The 20,376-nt window shown below is 32.6% G+C and overlaps 1 protein-coding gene across 6 annotated transcripts in view; it reads left to right on the forward strand.

Annotated features, from left to right (window-relative positions):
* The first annotated feature begins 516 nt into the window (after nucleotides 1-516).
* LOC128158492 (tyrosine-protein phosphatase 99A-like) overlaps nucleotides 517-20,376 on the forward strand; it is a 37,806-nt gene continuing 17,946 nt past the window's right edge. For 2 of the 6 annotated variants that reach the window (XM_052821356.1, XM_052821361.1), the window contains exons 1-16: nucleotides 517-611; nucleotides 1,169-1,298; nucleotides 5,564-6,058; nucleotides 6,853-6,976; nucleotides 7,969-8,144; nucleotides 8,518-8,699; nucleotides 9,033-9,147; nucleotides 9,373-9,570; nucleotides 9,786-9,881; nucleotides 10,249-10,421; nucleotides 10,905-11,031; nucleotides 11,890-11,904; nucleotides 13,520-13,609; nucleotides 15,090-15,191; nucleotides 16,320-16,434; nucleotides 16,711-16,817. In XM_052821356.1, coding sequence (XP_052677316.1) covers nucleotides 1,211-1,298; nucleotides 5,564-6,058; nucleotides 6,853-6,976; nucleotides 7,969-8,144; nucleotides 8,518-8,699; nucleotides 9,033-9,147; nucleotides 9,373-9,570; nucleotides 9,786-9,881; nucleotides 10,249-10,421; nucleotides 10,905-11,031; nucleotides 11,890-11,904; nucleotides 13,520-13,609; nucleotides 15,090-15,191; nucleotides 16,320-16,434; nucleotides 16,711-16,817 — 2,203 coding nt within the window. In that variant the 5' untranslated portion in view covers nucleotides 517-611; nucleotides 1,169-1,210. The remainder of the gene's footprint in view (nucleotides 612-1,168; nucleotides 1,299-5,563; nucleotides 6,059-6,852; nucleotides 6,977-7,968; nucleotides 8,145-8,517; nucleotides 8,700-9,032; nucleotides 9,148-9,372; nucleotides 9,571-9,785; nucleotides 9,882-10,248; nucleotides 10,422-10,904; nucleotides 11,032-11,889; nucleotides 11,905-13,519; nucleotides 13,610-15,089; nucleotides 15,192-16,319; nucleotides 16,435-16,710; nucleotides 16,818-20,376) is intronic. The other 4 variants (XM_052821357.1, XM_052821359.1, XM_052821358.1 and 1 more) reach the window with 4 other exon arrangements.

Raw genomic sequence — 20,376 nt, forward strand, 5'->3', positions numbered from 1 at the left:
TTTGTTTTTTGTTTTTGGAAGCAAAGTAACCATTTACCACTAATATTGAAAAATGTATGTAAAAATACTTGTGTATGAGTGAGTATGCATGTGTCAAAAATTTATAAAAACTGAATTTATTAATGTCAACATTACATGTATGGAACAAAAACAACAAATTATAAAAAAAGAAAAGAAAAAAAAGACCGTTATAAAAGAAAACAAGCTAAAAGAAATATTTAGGAATGTAATAAGACAATATTGAATATAATTATGTATTTTCCAAATGCATAACGTTATATTAACAATATTGAAATTTCTGTATGCAGTACCCTTTTTGATCGACAACTTTTTCTTTTATAATATCATCAAACACTTTGATAAAGGATTTGTTGTTTTTAAATGGTTAACATTATAAGCTGTTAATTAGGCCTAGATTATTTAATTGGTATTAAAAAATTCATGAGGGTCATTTAAAAAAAGAGAAATCTCTGCCGATGGATAAGCTAAAATCTCTAAAGCCAAGAATGAATGAGTCACGTGACAGGAAGTTGATATTATGTGCAAATCAAAATGGCGACCATTATGTTGAAGAAAATGAGATATTGTGGAATTAATTCAACAACATGAAGGTAATGAGAGTTGATTAACTTTATATAAAGATAGATCAACGTACTATTAACACTGCTGAATCGTAGTTTTCAGTTTTTTGTTTATAATGGATAAAAGTTAGTACAAGACAGAAAAAAGATAAAATTTCAGCTTTTGTAAATTTTCAGGATTTCAGTTTTAAATTGATATTGTCTTTAAAAAATCTATAAGAAGATATGGTAAAGAATGTCCCTTTCGTTTTAGTAATATCATTTACAGATACAACCGTCAATTACTTAACAGAAAACAATATACCGGCTTTCTATTACAGTATAGTGGTCCTATCCAGATTCAAGATTATGACCAAAAACTGGGATTATTGATCTTATTTTAAGATTAAGAAAAAGATCTTATTTTAAGATTAAGAAAATGATATATTCGATTTTTTTACAACAAATTCTTTCTTATCAGTTGTGCTTTTATGATGAAAACATATTAACTGTATATATCAGTTGTCATTATGAGGAAACTAATTGTTGATGTAATGACAAGATGTCAATAAGATTTGTTTAACATTTGTTTTATCTTTCTTTTTCAGACAGGCATCAAATATAGAGAATATCGGTGAGGAATAAAAACCATGTTTCGGTTTGTGAATAACCATGCAGTGTTTTGCTGGTTCAAGCTACTAGTTATTTGGAACTTTTCAATTCATGGCAATCTGATTGGTAAGTCCTAGAAAAAGCCAGTGAACAGATGCTCCATAACTAAGTTTTCCTTGTTTTAAGTGTATTTTTGAATGCTCATAAGAAGGTCTGTTAAACATATCATATCTATGATATCACATAATAAAGGTGTGTAATGAAATTTACCTAGCAGTTTTCTCACCACAGAATGAATGAAATCTCACCTCATTATAAACTTGTAAAGGTAATAAATTGTAGTGGGAGGGGATCGTTAAATTTATTACTGATGACATAATCCTTCAGGCCTGTGGCAAGACCAGTGTGATTTAAATGACTAGACTAATTAATTACTTTATGGTACAATAAACTCATTAACAGAAATTTAATCAATGGATTTTCTTGCCATTGATAAATGATTTCCTTTGTATTGATGAATGGTGTTGATACTATTATTTTCATAAAATTTGTGCTTACTTATAATCACAAAAGGTATACATTTTAGATTTTTATAAGAAATAATGGGAGTGAATGTGTTTTATCATATCATCGATCAGAATTTCTGGATTTGTGACGAGATAATATCATGTGGAATGTGCAGTAATAAACTCGCAGACTGCAGACGATATTGGAAATAGAGTTATGCAATATTTGTACAAGAGCAATACAAGGCTAATTGAGCAGTGAACACAGTATTTTCCCCAATAAATGTTTTGTAATAAATGATAAAAAAGAAATAATTTGTCCAGGGAAAAAGTAGGTTCTAATGCACATGATGCACAAGTAACAGGTTTTCTGATATATGTTTAAACCTATGAGATTTTTTTGGTTAATCTTCAGTCATTTGAAATGATAATTTCAAATAGTAGGTTTATACATATAATAGTTTTTTTTTCCTACTACACATACAAATTACCTTCACTGAGCTCTCTAATTTGACATAAAGTATTTGGGTCAAGTTTATATTTACATGTAATATTATATTCACTGATAAAATTTTATGTGTCGATTGAGTTTCCTCTATTCCTATCTGGGTTTTTTCCTAGTCAATAAAAAACATGAAACACTTCTGCTATCATATTAATGTTATCAGCAATTTTGATCGTTAAAAAAAACACCCTTCCTGATTTTTTCCAAAAAAATCATATAAACGAATAGATTTATTAATGATATTCATGGCAATATTTTGCCACTTCTTCAATTTTTCAAATGTTTTTTACCAGATAAGTACCGGTATTCCTGAAAATTTAATGCCAGAAGTAACAAAAATAAGTTGAAAGGTTTAGTTATTAATGATTAATGAATTAGAAAGACATTTTCTATCATGTCTATTGCATGTGACATTGTGTTTTAGAGGTTCTTGTAAATTTTAAGACAGTATAATATGTATGTGTTTTAAAAATGCATATTATTTAGGAATTCCTCAGCACTTCAATTCAAGCATTGTCAGTGCATGGCAAATATGTCAGGGGTTCTTAAATACATTAAGATACTCAGGGGCAGATTTCTGTGAAAGCTTCCTGAAATCTTGATCAAGTGTTATATTTAACCAAACAAATAAGATTTACGGCAATACAGCTATTAGCTTGTGTACCTGTTTATGATAGTCGACCATTGTAAAACTCCACAGAGGCCTCAGTGAGACCTTTCAAAGTCTCCTGGTTGTCTAGAGATCTATAACAGGGCTGAATGCAGACAACATCAGGGCTTGACTCAGGGTCCCTACTTGTATGTGACCTGTAGAATATCAGAAAATTGGTGTTAAATGCAGGATCTGAAAAGGCCATTCAACAAGCCTCATTAAGAGACCATTGTTAATTATGACAGTTAAGATCATTTTTTTTTTCAATTTGAACCTATTTCATTTGAACCCCACTGTCAGAGAAGTAAGTAAACAAGGAATTCTCGAGGTTGATGACAATTATGGACTGTGACAGTGCAGAATTTTGATTTATTATCTGGAGACCATCTCCACACACACACTGCTGTCTGCGACTGAGGGTAGTTTCTTCATTAGTCTGGTCGAGTGTCTTCTTGAAAGTCATACTGAATCTTGAAGGGCACTTGTTTTATGAGAAAAAAAATGATAAGAAAATTTTAAATGCACCTTCCTGTGGTTAATATGATTCATGTGCAAGGCCCAGGGTACATGTGTGCACTATTGCATTCAGTGTGTGTTTTTTAAAGGGATTTTTTTTATTTTTATGTCGTACAGATTAGATAAATTGATTTAAAAAAAAAACCCGAGGGATGAATTACCTAGTATGTTTTTTCAATATAACAAACAAGTCCTTTAACTGATAGGTATTAAAAATCCTTTATTCAGCTTAACTAGATATTTTTAACAAGACGAGTCTCTTTTCATGGAAAGGTAATTTACCTATTACACCTTAGTGGGCTCTCATTGTTGTCATTTCTTGCCAGGTGTGGTAGATAATTACAAGTGCACTCGCCATGAATTGTCCCTGTCACACGACGCCACGGTAAGGTGTCACTGAACCATTCAGACATTGCAGCTAGCAGCATTCCTGTGGTTTCTACCATTACTGAAGTTACAGCTAATGTAAACAAATACTGTCTTCTCTTTTCATGCAACCAATTTCAACTTTTATCTTTGGTTTTGTACCAAGTTAGTGGTAATAGTGTAGGCAAAAAGAAATGTTTTTTTTCCCTCTTTTTCCTTATCTAATGTATATATATACCTACACGATGTTTAATTCCTAAGCTTTGATATCAAAAGAAAGGCTGGTGTTAGTTACACCTATGGTTGTTATTTTGAAAGACACCCTCGTAATGGCCTTTCTTCTGTCACACTATCTGTCTGTTTTATGAATGGATCTTTCGCCGAGTAATTGTTAACATTAGATGATTACTGGTAAAGGAAAAAAAAATGGATATAGATTAAGGTAGAGGAACTATTACAAGCTAAGAAAAAATCCACATGTAGAATTTTCTCTATAAAGCTGATTGTGGGGCTAAAGTTCTGGAAAAGTGATAGGGATGATCAATGAAATAGCAACTGTGTTGTTTTTTTTAATAAGTTCAGAAAATCGACACATGGCCTTAATTTATATTGCACGCTTCTTGGCCATGTGGAATGTTTCAAGCGGATTTCATGAGGCATTTGAAAAGTAAAAAGCTGTCTGTTCATCAATGAGTTGTAAGGAAGATAGTAGACCTGGCAAGAATTTAATTCCTTTTGTAAATCTTGGCAATATTTACATCAACATTGCAGCATACATCAATGGACGTGAGTCTAGCCTCAGAACATTCACCATTTTCAAGGTGGAAAAGTATACTCGTGAATTAATTATCAGTTTGTACGTGTCAGCTATGATTGATCTCAAAGAAATCATGGCTGCAGACTTAATTTGTTCTGAGCTCGTGAGGAAGTCGAGTCTCGTAAGACAAGGGGGATATTGATCCGGAGGATCAGCGTGTGAAGAGTGGGGGGATTAATACTGCTGAGAGTCTTCAGAGCCATAATGCAAGCGACCTACAAACCCATTTATAGACTCTCTCATTAACCAAGGCCATACATTTGGACCTTGTAATTGAGTGACCTGTAAGATTTTCTTCCTGCGGGCTATAAGGGAAATAGAAAGGCCCTGTGGACTAGTGAGTCATTAATGATTTTGGGGGGATATAAAGTCAATTAGACCTGGAGCAATGACAAGGTGTCCCTGGCTGAACTCTTCACCCAGGCTTTTGTATTGATTGCTTGGATCTGAGCATTGTAATACAAAGAGATAGTGGTCTTCATCTCTCTCTATCTCACTCAGATGTTTACAGTTGCTAAGGGTATCAAGTGCATGATCAAGGTATTATTTTACCCGGAGTTGCCTAAGCAGTGTTAGGTGGGTGATGTGTCTTTAATATATCGTCACAGAATGCATTAGGAAGTTACATGCATCAGAGTGGGATTGTCTGATGAAACAAAATATATTATAGGATAGGCATCTGTAGAGATCTGTGTGTGGCTTATATATTAGATCTGTAGGGTGTATGATCAAATCATTTTACCCACAGTATGAACATGATCCAATCTGCATAATGAAGTGCAATATGACCTTTAATACTGTATATTAATCTTAATTAGTATACATCATAAATACTTAACCCCTTCAATTGCAGTCACAATAAAATATGTATAATAATGTTAAAACTATCATTTATCCATCAAATTAAATGATGATGATTCGTGTTATTATAATTGTTACATGGATACTTTAAAATGGCATCTTGTCCGAGAAATACATGCTGGTTACTTTAACATGTTTAATTTATTTTTTGATAATTTTCTATTTCAGTTCAGGGTCAGATTATCACCACCCAGACATCAGATAATGCCAGTATCATTCCCACCTCGTCCCCCACCCCCTCCCCCACCGGCCCCACCGCTAAACAGGTCACCACGGAGGCAGCCACGACACCACAGCTCAGCCCCCAGACCACGGCCCCACCGCTGAACATTGTGTTCGGACAGGTGGGTAAGAACGCCTCCGTGCCCTGCTTTATCGACGCCCTGGACAGGTATCCAGACAAGATGTTCTCCACCACCTGGAAGAGGAACCAGATGTTCATCGCCAACGCCGCCATGGATCCGGACGGGAACTTGTCGCTGACGTATCTGGATGAGGGGCTGAAGAAGAAGTTCCGGGTGAAGGAGGATTACAGCCTGATAGTGACGGAGCTGGAGATGAAGGACTCGTCTAACTTTACCTGCACTGTCATCAAGTTTCAGACAGATCAGCGCCTGGTACATGATGTCATCTACACCAATGTAACCTACCTGCTGGTGCAAGGTCAGAAAACATCAATTGTCACTAAAGTACAGCCTATGCACCTATAAAAAGTTTTTTTAAGGTCAAAATGTATTAAAGGTTCCAGGCTGTCTTTTTGGTGCTAGAACCATTATGACGTCATAATTGATTTGATGAATCTTTTCCGTATTATATGGCTTTAAAGGAATTATGTAGAAAATAAAACAATTTTTTGATATGATATAATTAATCATGGGAAAAGTAGTCCTGGTACCTATCATTTTAAAGAGGAGGTCAAGAGTTTGTTTAATGCCGTTTTTGGAGAGGCTGTAGGCATTCTAGATATATTTCATTAGTCAAAAATGGACAAAACTCTGATATTAGTTACTTTTATCCTTCATATTTCATAGAAAATGGTTGTTTAAAACATGATTTTTCATTGTTTCTGCCAAAATTTTAAACCTCGGTACACCATATGAAACAAAGATATTGTTATGAAGCATCATTGAAAGAATTTATATCTTGAATTTCATAAACCTGTAGGCACCTTTCATTTACTAGATCGTGAAGCTCACAAAAAGAACATATTTGTTAATGATGATCAAATAGTAAGACAATTATTTCACGTAACACCTCATTGTCAGTTACCCAGTAATTGTTGAAGAAGAGATGTTTATTTGAGAATTCCAACTTAGCTAACATTTTAGCATGTACAAGTACTTTCTTTTATATAGTAACTTATCATTGAATACCAATATATGACAAAAACCAATATTCAGAGTATATATGGCAGGCATATTGATTTAAATTACCATTTTCTTTCTTGTATTTTGCAGATGTGCCTTCTCCCCCTGGGCGCCCCAGCATTCTAGAGAAATCCTCCCGCATGGCCAAAATCAGCTGGCCGCCCAGTATGGCCGACAACAACAGTCCCATAATGTATTACTCCGTCAGCGTCTTGTAAGTCATTCAACAAATTGTTACATTTGCCGCTGAACAAAGAGTTGAGACTATTGTCTATTTGTTGTTCTAAGAAATAATGCATCAGTTCAAAAGTTGCATCCAGATTCTTTTAACATGGTTATGGCTATGTTGAAAATAATTAACATATTCATTCTTTTGTTTTGTTGGTTAAACTGTGGTATGAGTTTATTCATGATGCATTTCAAATTTTGTATGGAAAAGGAAAACACCTCAAAATGGAAATTGCCAGCAAAAACAGAATTTAAAGATAGCATTTAGAATGCAATAAAAGAATTTTATCCAAGTTAGCATATTATAACATTATGAGTCTGGAAAGAAAAGTATGATGAACGTTAGTGTGTCATCTCTCAGTAGCAATCACAGTAAGCTGGTGCCAGAATGCTGTAATGCTGCATGTTTTATAACCATAATTTCATACTTGAGTTTTCACTATAACTAAGCATGTGATTTATGATGTCATTATCGACAGAACTTTGCAATTTCACTGCTGTTGTCACTGTTCCTCTGGAGCCACATGGTAATCAGAATAAAGTGCCGCTTATCTGACATGTCTATATGTGATTAACTGCATCTTTTTCTGAGGTGGTGCCAAATATTAACTTTTCATCCTAGGTGGTGCCAATAACTTTTCAATCCAAAAGCCATTCTGTAACCAAGAGTGATAATGTTGACTAATATAAATTTTTATTATGTGCTTGATTCTATTATAGTCAAACTTCGTTATCTCAAACAAGATGGGACTGTTTAAAAATTTCGAGTGTAAAATAATTAAAAAATAAGTGGTTGTGACTTACAAATCACTTTGACATATCCATCGTATTCGAGATTTCAGTGTTTGAGATATCGAAGTTTAACTGTAGTTATATTCTTTTACAACTACTGCTTGTTTCAGACTTAAATTTGATTTCAATTTGATTTTCAAATTATTTACTTGATGACTTTGAAAATTGTAATGTGATTATTTTTAGGAATGACAATGGAGTCAAGGTAAAACAAGTGTCTGTTTTCACCAATGAGAATCCGTCGGCTGTGTTAACTGATCTCCAGCCCTATAAAGCATACCAGATCACAGTCTCTGCTGTAAACAATATAGGAACCAGTTTAGAGAGTCAACCAAGTGATATTTTCTACACCGATTCAGAGGGTGAGAGCAATTTTAAGTGTCATAAAGTATTGTAATGTGGTTACTATGTATAGTATGCTGTATTTTGTCTATAACTCAGCTGCATCATTAATAGGAAAACTAATACAGTGTCTGAATTTTAATGTGGTGATATTTCGTATAATATTGACATTTAATAAATTTGCCTAAAGTAGGTTTCAAAAATATATCCTAACGGTAAATTTCAATTTCAAATTGACCCACTAAAATTTGTCCAGAATTGGTCGGAGTGAAAAGAATGAAAAACTCAAATTAAGTCAGAATAATGATATTAATAAATGTGTTTTCTTTTAATTGGTTAAAGTAAGATTCTTATAGTAAACAAATCTTGATTTGTCTCCCTTCCTTCCTCCAGTTCCTGAAGCCCCTCCCCAGCACCTGGTGGCTACCAGTAACGTCAGCAGTCGGATCCACCTCTCCTGGGACCCCCCACCCCCAGATAAGCACCACGGTAAGCTTGAGGGATACAGGATCCAGTACATATCACAGAGGGACCTCATCAACAGAGTCATCACACTGGAGGATCCAACCAAAACTGTAGGTGTAACAGAGTTTACCCTTATGGTTGGGTCAGTGTAAAGGGAGATTATTCTATTAACAGTGATTCTCTAGCCAAAAAATTCAAAACATTATGTGACAGACACTTTAGGTAAATTTATATAGCAAGTTAAAAGGGCCAAAGGTCATTCCTTGATGGCCTTTCTTTATTTTGAATTAAAAATAAAGTAAGTGGTAAATAAAATTTTTATCAATGTGGCAGAATTTGCCCAAAGTGGCAGTATGTAAGAATTTAAACATTAATCTTTTTTGGCCTTAAAGAGCATAAAATTTCATCTGATATCAATGTGCAATTTTGTTTGACTTTCACAGAAAATCACCCTGTTTGGACTTCAACCATTTGAGGAGTATGAAGTAGCAGTGTTAGCCTTCAACAGCGTAGGCGAAGGACCGGCTGTCAAAAAGCTGATCCGAACCGCAGAAGGAAGTAAGATATTTATACACAGTACACACATACAGATCACCAGTAGAAAGTATAAGACTTGGCTTTGTGATGTGAATTTTAATCACACCTGTATTATTGTAGATAGAAGACCAGTAGAAAAGTATCTATCTTAGCTTTGTAAAATTTTTATTACACCTACAAATTTGTACATAAAGTATAAGTCTTAGCTATATATATTCTTTATCACACCTGGAATTTTTTTGTTAGTTCCAGGCAAGCCCCTGATGATCCACACCAATGAGCAGCCCAAGTCGACGTCCTTCAGCGTGAAGTGGCTGGCTCCGGAGAGAGTTAACGGACACATCATGAGTTACGAGTTACGCTGGCAGCACGACAATGTCACCAAGACCAAGGTCATCTCAAAATATCTCAACAACCCCATGCAGGAACAAGTCACAAATCTCAGTAAGTCCCAAGGCAGTTCTAAGAAATTAATGCTATTTGATTGAAAAATTTGTTTCTAGTTGGAATGTTTTAGCCTTATGTTAATTAGAATCACTTTGTTAAACAACACAGGCTTCAAAGATGATAGTTTATGTAAAAATTTCTTTAATGTATTCTGTTTAATTGTCTAGTACCTAATTCTAAAGATTGCATGTGATTTGTTTTTTTTTTTACAGAGCCATTTACCCAGTACAGAGTACAAGTAAGGGCCATAACTGGGGGAGGAAAGGGGGACTTCAGTGATGTATACCCTGTCTACACTGATGTTGCTGGTAAGAATGATAAACAAAAGGATAAAAAAATATTTTATTTCTAGATCAACTATAACCTCGAATGGGAGATCAATTAATACAGATATTGCTTATAACTCCATGTATAACATGTTAATGCTTCTTCATTATGAATGGAATTGATGAAAAAAATTGGAAACAAAATGAGGTATTCATAATGGATGTACATAATTTTACAGTGAGGCATGTGTCCAAAAATATTGATCTTGTGAATACTTTTTCACAAATACATGTTTATCATAGACTTACTTTGATATATGATTTTTTATGTCTCTGTATTTTGAACTTATACATGAGGTGGTATGTTTGTATGTTACATGTTCTACATTATGATGTGGAATGCCTGTAGGTCCCAGCCCCCCAGAGATCACCAACCTGACGGTGCTGGGGTCGCGGAGTATCTACCTAGCTTGGGAGGCCCCCAAACAGTTCTACCGCACCATCGACCACTACTACATCGAGATCAGGGACACCAGTACTAACCTCAAACAGAGGAGAGCCCTTGAAAACAACGAACGGGAGGTCAGCTTCAACTCTTATGTAATCAAACACAGGGTCTAATGCCATGATTGTAGATTTCTAAGCATTTATCCACAGAGACTTCTTATACTGTCAGTTGTTGACTTAAAAAGGAATCAGTCTTGTGAAGAATACAGTTACATGAAGATATGACATGCGCTTGTACATATTGAGGGATTTATCTTAATGATTAGAAAATACATGTATCAGATGAGTGTATGTGGTACTCAATGTGTTTATGTAGTGAATACTGTAAATTCCGTGTAAAATCGTGAAAATCACATCTTGCAAATTTTAAAAACTTGCTTATAAGATTGGACAGATGAAACTAAATGAAACCGTGATAAAAATGAGGCATTGTAGATTTCATATTCTTGGGATTTGATGCAAAACGGTTGAATCACGGAATTTAAGTATTTGCGTATTATAAGGAATCTACATTAAATGTATCTCAAACAATGTATGATCTGTTATGTTATATTGCAGACAATTGTGACTGGGTTACCCACCAATGCTGGATATTCCCTCCACATTGCTGGAGTGACCAAAAGCCTACATTCCAACATGCACTACATCGGGGAATTCTCTAAACCTTGGACGTTCATCTTATATGGTAAGAAAGACTCTCTATAGCCTGTTTAATCTGTAGATTAACTTCTGTACCACCAGACCATTTAGTACCCAGAACACTGATATCAAATAGTCGGAATATTATCGCTATTACTGTATACAGGGTTATTTTTGCCCCTTGTGTTTTTTTTGCCCTTCTTTACTTGCAGATGGTTTTGCCCCATCTTAAATTCGCCCAGACAGTTGTGTATAAAGTGAAAAAAATTGAGACATTAAAATTTTCCCAGTCTTTAAAATTCATCCAGACAACGAGGGCGAAAGGGGCGAACATAAAACAGGGCCAAATATTTCCCAGTATACAGTATATCATGTATTCTTTGTTCAATCATACTGATCATTTTATTATTATAATAAGATATAAGATAACATTGAAATTAATGGAAATGTGGTTTTTACGTAGCATTATGAAAAAGGTGGGTGGTTTTTTTTTGTCATGCAAACTATGGATGATCTCTAAAAGAAAACTTTTATATTGATCCACTTTAATTTGCATTTTGTCAGAATTTGATACTTTGTTGATCAAAACAAAGGGCAGTATAATAAAGATAAACTGACTTGTTTCTCTTACAATGAATCATTTGTGCATGTTCTTGCTTGAATAAGCTTGCAATATTTACCAGGTCCTGGAAATACTGTTTTGTCAAAATTTCTTTCGGAAATTAAGGACTTTAGACATTGTATGAGAAACCTTGACATCTTTCTGAATATTTACTTCGTTCTGAATTCTGCTTGAAATTAAAATAATCAGATATGTTCAGATGATATCCGACAGTGTATTTCTATGCAATGCTGAAACTATTTAATCAGCTTTATGAACCAATTCCCTGTGTTTTCTGTATAGACTTTTCAGAGGATGGTGAGAAAAATACTTTTCATACTTTGAAGGCTTAGTTACATTTTCTTTTGCATGGTATTAATCTAAAACAGTGATTTTATTTTTATTTTTCGTTTATGTACTGTACATAACAGCTGACTTGTTTTTAATGTTGATACATATGGTGTAAATATGGACATATGTACATGTAGTTTAGAGTCACTTAAATCACTGAAAAAATGTAAATCTATATTGTGTGTTTGATATTCACTAGTGTAACCCCCCAGGTTTGGGTGCATTGTGGTAGTACGATATTTACAAAACAGTATATTCACTTTCTCACTGATCTTTAACACAGGGATCTTCATGGCACATTTTGATTGGGAAGGATATCTAGAAATGTTGATATTGTGAAAATATTTGGTAATTATTTCTTAAAATCTGTTTTTTAGAAAGAGAAATTAGAGTATTTTTCACAAAATTGACTGCCTTATCCTAAGGCCCATAAAATTTGCCAAATTTTATCACATTGAATTATCAAATTTGCAAAACTTGTATAAAAAAAAAAGTAAGAATTTTGTTTGGGTGAAAATGCAGTTTTCATACAGAATGCAGCTATTTATGCATTTTTGTGAACAAACTTTTGGTAGGAATTACAACAGCAAATACACATTCTAGTATAAAATTGGCAGTTCTATTGCTTTAATTTTTAAATTAGAGAATAACATGTTTTTACATATATACTATATATATTTTTTACTTACTTTAAAATACATGTAGCCTAACATTTTTGTTTGACATGTGTATTGTTGTATATTTATACATAGCTTTTGAATTATTATTAGAGGTAAAATTTGTATGTTTATGTGTAGATGATTTATCATTTAATTAACTCCTGTGGGTATTTGTATATTTTGGGAGTCATGTAATATTACAGGTATATAAACCTAGTATCAATTTAATGTACTGAGCGGACATAAATTAATGTTGATATCAATGATGCTTTGATACCTTTTATTTGGCAATGTAAAGATTTTCTGTATTTGATTTCTTCATACGTAACTAGATAAATGTTTGACATCAGTATATTAACAAGTGAAATGGTACACCAAACCGTGTAAAAGTCATGTACACATCAAATGCACATACTCTGATCATTTTACTGGTCAAAACAGCAGGAGTAATGAAGGTCTAACGTACATGTATGTAGTATTTGAAATGATTACATTTTTTTTGTCCCAAAATATAGTCATTTAGAATATATATTATTTAACAGTACAATATACATGTAGATAGGACATCGATATTTCTTATGCATATGTATAACAAAAGAAACTTTTCATAAATAGCAAAATAATTCTATTTTGGATAATCTTGTCTGAGAATTTTCTTTAAAGAAGGTCAACACTGCTTATGTTATTCTGGTAAGTGATGCACCAAGGGTTACAGTTCTAAGCATTTCACATGTATTACGTATAATGATAACTAGATAAGCAGGTACATATAAGACTATTAATGTGCATGTAGTACCCAGCTATATAGCCATACTGATGCAGAAATCAAAGTACCGTAGTCACAGTACTGTTGATGTGGACATTGGTTTGGTGTACCATTGATTCTATGTCTGTGTATTGACACCTGTCTGTTGATTTAACAGTACCCCTCAGCAATAGGTCCAGGAGCATTTTATCCTTTGCTAACATGTCCTCCACGGCTGCAGTGACTCATGAGTATTATAACGAGCCAGGTGATACATGCTGATAATCCATCGCTGTTGTCCTTGTTGCCTCTGCCTTATTCTGTTTGCTGTTTATTTGTTTAGATGACAGAGAAAAGAAGTGTGTAAAATCATTCTTATCACATTAGGATTTTGAATTTATTGTTTTTTTAGTAGATCATCAATAAACTCAGAAATACTTATAGAAAAAAAGAACTCCTTAAATTACGTATTGCATATTTTTTAAATGGAATATGTTTTTCATGCAAAACTTAAATTTGTAAAATAACTAAGCATTGTTCGACTGATAACTTCAAGTATTTGTTTGAAAACAGAGGAATAGTTTTATAACCTTGGGGGCCTGATCTGTATGAAATATAAGATGATTTTACAGGGCTTGTAATGGCTACTATTTGTTTTGTTACAGTAATCGGCATACATTCAAGATGATATTTATTTTCTGTAGGAATGCAGTGATTTTTGGTTGCTGTTAATACTTGCAATGAGTTCATTTTGATCAGAGTGTATTCTTGTTTTATTTTAATACAAAGATGCTGTGCCACTATTCAGTTCAGATTTGTATTTGTGACAAAGTTGAATTGATGCTTGCTTCCTACATTTGTTTATTCTTAGGGAAAAAAAATTAAGCATTGCATTTTGTCGTTCTTTCAATATTTGCCATACCAAAATGTACTCTGTATAACGCTTGAAGAGCCTACTACATTTTGTTGAAGTTTGATTTCTAAAAAAAAAGGATAATCAATCCCGTAATACAAGGGCTGTTCTGAAATAAATGACACACCCTATTTATTCTCCATCAGATCTAATGAATGGAATCTTGTTTATCTGTCTTTCCTTTTGTCTATCTTTCTATTCAATAGACAGTTCATGTTTTTTCTGTCTGTCTGTCTGAAAAATGTCTTTTTGTCAATCTGCTGGCGTCTCTCTTTATCTCAGTAGTGTTGATAAAAGATGTTAAAACTTTATAGTACTGGTTTTTATTATGAGAAAGTTCAGAGAAACTTCTTTCTTACACTCTACAAGTAGAATTGTACTAATATGGAGTGCCAAATGAAGAAATATTTTTTTCTAAAACTGAAGCAAGTCTTCAATAATGACAGTTTGTTGATGAAATTCTTATCAATTAATGATTTAGGCAGAATAGCAACAGCATGCTTTCTTGAAGCAATGCATACATGTGTTTTTAAGCTTAATTTAATTTGAGTAATATATAACGTATCGTTTTATGGTCATTAAATCAAAGCTGCATATGTTTTTTGTCTGCTAGTTTCCATTTTCATGTAATTTCATTTATAGTTTAAAACTGCACTGGGTGGATTTGCTTTTAATAAGAACTTCATATTCTCTTTCATCATATTAAGCTTAACTAATATGAATTATTTATATCATGCTTTTTCAAACTGTACAGTAATCATGTCATTCATTATAATTAACAATTCATCTCTTGCGTATCCTCATGGTTTTACATGTACTAACATGTATTTTTCAGAAACGAAAGCAGTGCAGAAAAATTGGGCAGGCAATCAATCGCTTGTCAATTTCACTTCTTTCCCAACACGCCCACCTGAAATTCAGGAACCAATCATGGAAGGTGATTGTGCAACAAATAATTATATAAAATTGGATGTTTTGAAACAACATAGAACTCTTTTTGTTGTGTTTAGGACACCCCCTTTTCTTTTTAGTTATAATAATATTTTAGTAGTTTTGTGTTATATTTTTTGCATGCCGACTCTTGATTTAAGCACATTTATTTCTCTCTATGATAAAATTCTCAAAACGATTGTTCTTTTGGTACATGTATTGTACAAAATCAAATAACTTGAAATAATTTGATAGTTCTGGACCATAATTGTTTTATGCGGATGCATGCAGTTGAAGATTAAGAAATTAATGATATTAAAATTTTTTTTTAGAGAAGTGAATTGATACTGTAAATTCCTTATATTTCGCGAGAATTTAATTCCGCTGTTTTGTATCAAATCGCGAGAATATAAAATAACGAACGCTGTACTTTTATCCTTTTTTCTAATGCGGAGATTTTTAAATTTGCGAAGGGTACCTCTCTCGATTTTATGCTGATATTAATTCCTCGCGTTTAATTAGGAATCTACAGTAATTAACACATCACTGTCATCAGCTCTCTATAGTTTATATGCCTTTATGTCTGTATATTGCATGCTGTTATCATGTAGTACCACTCTGTGTTCACGTGCTAGAAATCATGTAGTTTCACTTTACCATGTATTTCACATGCTAGAAATCATGTTTCACTTCACTTTATATTTCACATGCTAAAAGTCATGTAGTTTCTCTCACTGTTATAATCTCACATCATTTATCAACATTACCTTGTATTCCTGTAAAATACCCCCATCACTTCTTACTCATCCTTTTAATTTCCTAACTTAAGGTTGTTATCTTAATTATGAATTGAATGTACACATATTAGCCACTGTTGAAGAATTTGTACACTCAAACCAATGGAATATGCCAAAAACACGAAAACTTCCTCTGTGAATATAGAGCATGTGATGTATAACTGATATACTTTTACTCGCATGTATGATTTTAAGAAATGTAAACTATATCCACAAGTTGAATAATATACTTGTGTGCAGGTTTGTAAAATTATAATAATTGTAAAATGATTGCGTGTTTCTTATCCAGTTACAGATCTACATAAACCTTTAGATTTATATACATCTAAACCTTTCAGATCCAACCGCCGTGAACCAGGCGGAATCAGAAGTGGTGAATGCTGGGATAGTGGCGGGGGTCGTCTGTACGATCGTGTTCATTCTGCTGGCTGTACTAGGCTTCATTGGATGCAGGTAACAAGTCTATATTAAATTATGAAATAAACCAAAAGTCTGGATAATGAATACACTGATTTATCTTTTGTATTTTTCATTTAAATTGAAAGTTATTTCAAACACATTAAAGGAAAATTAAAAATTAAAAAAAAATGTTTTTTCATCTGTTCATGAAATGAAATTAAATCAATTACCTGGCATCGCCTCCTTTATTCTTGGACAGTAATGCTTAACTCGCTTTGTTATATGTGTCAGTACGTTGATTTTTTTTAATGCACCACCTGACCTTTGTAGGTCCCTGACTTGTAGAAAATATTACCAAGCAGCGTACAACTACCTGGCTGTTCCAACAAACAACAACTCACCCCCGTCTACTGTTATAGTGGTGCCTGACGCTTCAGGTGGGTCTCACTGAAAAATTGTCCATCCATCATTCTTTTCATCCAGCCTTCGGCATATTGGAGTATCAAGTAGCATTATTTCATGGCTATTATGCTCGGGATCGCCCTTCAAAAAAAGCTAAAAACCTACCTGGAAGTGACGTCACATACCGTATAAATAGTGCTTCCATTGTGATAAACACTCATATTTTTTCTGGCGACATCGGGACATGAGCCCTTGTCGGTTATATGGTTATTGCGGTGTCAATAAATTTTCTAAGACATGGTCTTAGTTGCAAGGTTTGTAAAGCCTTTGAAAACGAATTAAATCTACCAATGACGAAGTCTTGGTTTGAAAGGATTGATAATCCATGCATTTCATTTTACACATGGTTCATGTGGTTTTACAACTCAAGTTGTACAATACACATTGTGTATTTGTTGAATCCACGATTAGAACATTCTGTGTTCAGAATCTTGTCTTGAATATATTTTATATCGCAAGTTTTACAGTACACGTTGTGTATTGGTTGATAGTACGTTTATAAAACACGTTGTGTTCAGAATTTGGACTATATTTTACATCGCAAGTTGAATAATATACACGCTGTGAGGAAAGGTTCAGAGTAAAAGAGGATCAATGTGATCAGAATGAAAATCCAGAAATAATACAATGTTCACTAAAACCCTAATTGTTTATAACATTAAAATTTATTTCCAAAGTATGGTACATGTTCAATTAGATTGAAATGAAAGAGTACGGTATATATTAAAGAAAGAGACTATAGGTGACCATCTTTTATTCCTATCCTAAAAATTTGGTGAATTAAACATTTACCATATGTCATATAGAATTAGATCAAATATAAAAGCTATATATACTAGCCTGTCTAGATGATGCAATGCAAGCAATTTTCTACCAAGACAAATTGTCAATGGAGATCAGTTGTTTTACAACCTTCCTCTGTAGGGAAAAATCTAGTGATAAGGATTATAAATGTAAAAATACATTTGTAATAGAATATTGCAATAGAAGAGATATAATTGAATGGTAAATTGGCAATATACAGTTAAGTTATTGAATAGAGTATTGAATATAAGATATGAAACATGAGATTATGTTTGATTATATATTTAGAGACACTAAAATTTGATTTTTTGAGACTCTCTTATTACAAGATGGGTTACATGAGTAACTTTAATTGGAATTATGATACACTAGCACCATGTTTACAATGTTCATATTGAGAAAAAGCAAAGAACAAACTGATTTTCATACATTTATTATATACTTACCATATATGTATTCGTTGATGCATTGGAATGGTTTTCATTATCTGTGAATAATTATTGTTTATCTCTTCAGAACTTATTATTAGAACTGACGTCTTCATGAAAAGACAAATACTTGCTAATGGTGTTTAGTATATATGATACTACAAATTTGAAACAGATTTTAGAACGTTTCTGGTAATATTCAGAATTTGAATCAGAATAGAAAATATTAACTTTACAGATATATGTGTTAAGACATTGTGTTAACATTAAGGCTATGTAGTAGCTGCAACAGAAAATTAAAATGATGGGGAAAACTTTTAAATATTAAAGATGATTGAATTTCTTTTGCAAAATATTGAGAAAGTTCTCTTTCTGTATTTTCTAATTGTGTCATATTGATTGAATATATAAATTAACAGTAGTAAAAAGTTAATTTATATTTTTGCTTGAAATTTGATTATAATAAGTTATTTCAAGATAGTGATTGTGTTTAATCATATCACTCAAAGGACAAAGATATTATATTACAATATTTACTATTGAAATGTTTACTCATATTTAGCTGCTGGCATATATGTAAATAATGTTACCCAGGATATAATATATCTGATTCATAAATTCCAAGAAAGATAACAGGGAACACATTTGTTCCTGTTTTATTTTTTGTCTCTTTGCCAGTGAGTGAATTAATGAAGACTAGGCAAATTACAATGCCCTACATTGTCTCTCTATAAACAAAGCTTTGTCTGGGCAAGTTTTAATTGGGACAAAACTGTTTACAATCTAAGAAAATAACATGGGTAAAAAATAGTCCTGTTTACAGTTCATAATTGTTGGTCTTATTGTGATTACATGAATATAGATATATTGACGACCAAAAAATGACATTACAAAGAACTTTATATTAGATTTCATATCTTGTTGTAAATTGTTAATACACAAAAAATTAATGTCATACAATGTTCCCACTTTATAGGGAAAAGTTATATATATTCCATGAATACACATGTATATGTAAATAAAAGATTGTTTATAATGATACATATATTAGATTTATGGAAAAATGAAATATGAATTCCATATTCTTTAAGAGAAAACAGTACCTAGCTAGAGGTTAAAATCTTTACATAGGTCATTTATATTAACTTATTTCATATTTAAGATATAATAATCAAATTTAGAAAAGATTGCAAGTTTTGAAATTAGTTTTCTAAAAACTGATTAATTCATGCAGAGTTTGGTTGTACAGTGTATTAAGATATCAAAATGGATGTGTTATGAAGGATTAGCATTTTGATTTTTATATAAATACCACATACCAGGAAAGTCATAAATACTGATTTAAGAATTTTCAAAGGTTCAAAGACATCAGACAAGATTATACCTGACATCCTTCTGTACACAAGTGAATACTATTGCTTTTACTGATGATATTTAAGTTTCAAAGAAAACTTAACTTATCCTAATATATAGCTATATGAGCTAGACAAAATAGGACATACATGTATATATGAATATGATTTTAGTTTATAAAAGAATGATTGACATATAGGTAATTCATTAAGAGTAAATATTTTTCTGAACAGAGGGTCATTGTACCTTAGTTATGTTGCAAAACTTAATCATACATGAATATGATACTTTATATTCAAGGAAGAAAACATTTGTTTTCTACATTACATTGGAAGCTAGAAGATCATACATTTAATTACAATATAGCTGTATTATATGTGTATATGTACCCTATATATCAGTCAGTAAAATCTGACTTTTCAATGAATGCAATTCATTCCTCTTTCTATTAACATCTTACAGACAGAAAATTAGATATAGTTTTGGATTTTACAAACAGTGTATTTTATTTATATCACAGAGAAATGAGGCAGAATGGTTGTAAAACATTATTTTCTGAGAAAACATTAATCATGCAGCCACAATATGGACAATTATTATAGAAATTGGTGGGGAAAATAATTGTTACATTTTATGTGTTTTGTGGCTAAGATGATCAAGCAATTTTGTGTTTCCACATGATGAAACCAAAGTTGATTTATTAAAATGGTCTATGTTTATGTATATCATTGATTGAGAATCTTCTCTATTTGGAAGGATTTTAATTTATTGTCAAATACTATGAAGATGCTACTTGATACTCTGATATGCCGAAGGCTGGATGAAAAGAATGTCCCCCTCATCCAAGCATTCCCCTGGGTGTGATGGATGAGGGGCATTCTTGGAAGACAGCCTGAGGCTGAGGAGTATCAAGGTTCCCTCCCTGTATGGGTTTTGAGAATTGTTTATC

Source organism: Crassostrea angulata, chromosome 8 (assembly GCF_025612915.1).
Source record: "Crassostrea angulata isolate pt1a10 chromosome 8, ASM2561291v2, whole genome shotgun sequence".
Lineage (NCBI taxonomy): Eukaryota > Metazoa > Mollusca > Bivalvia > Ostreida > Ostreidae > Magallana > Magallana angulata.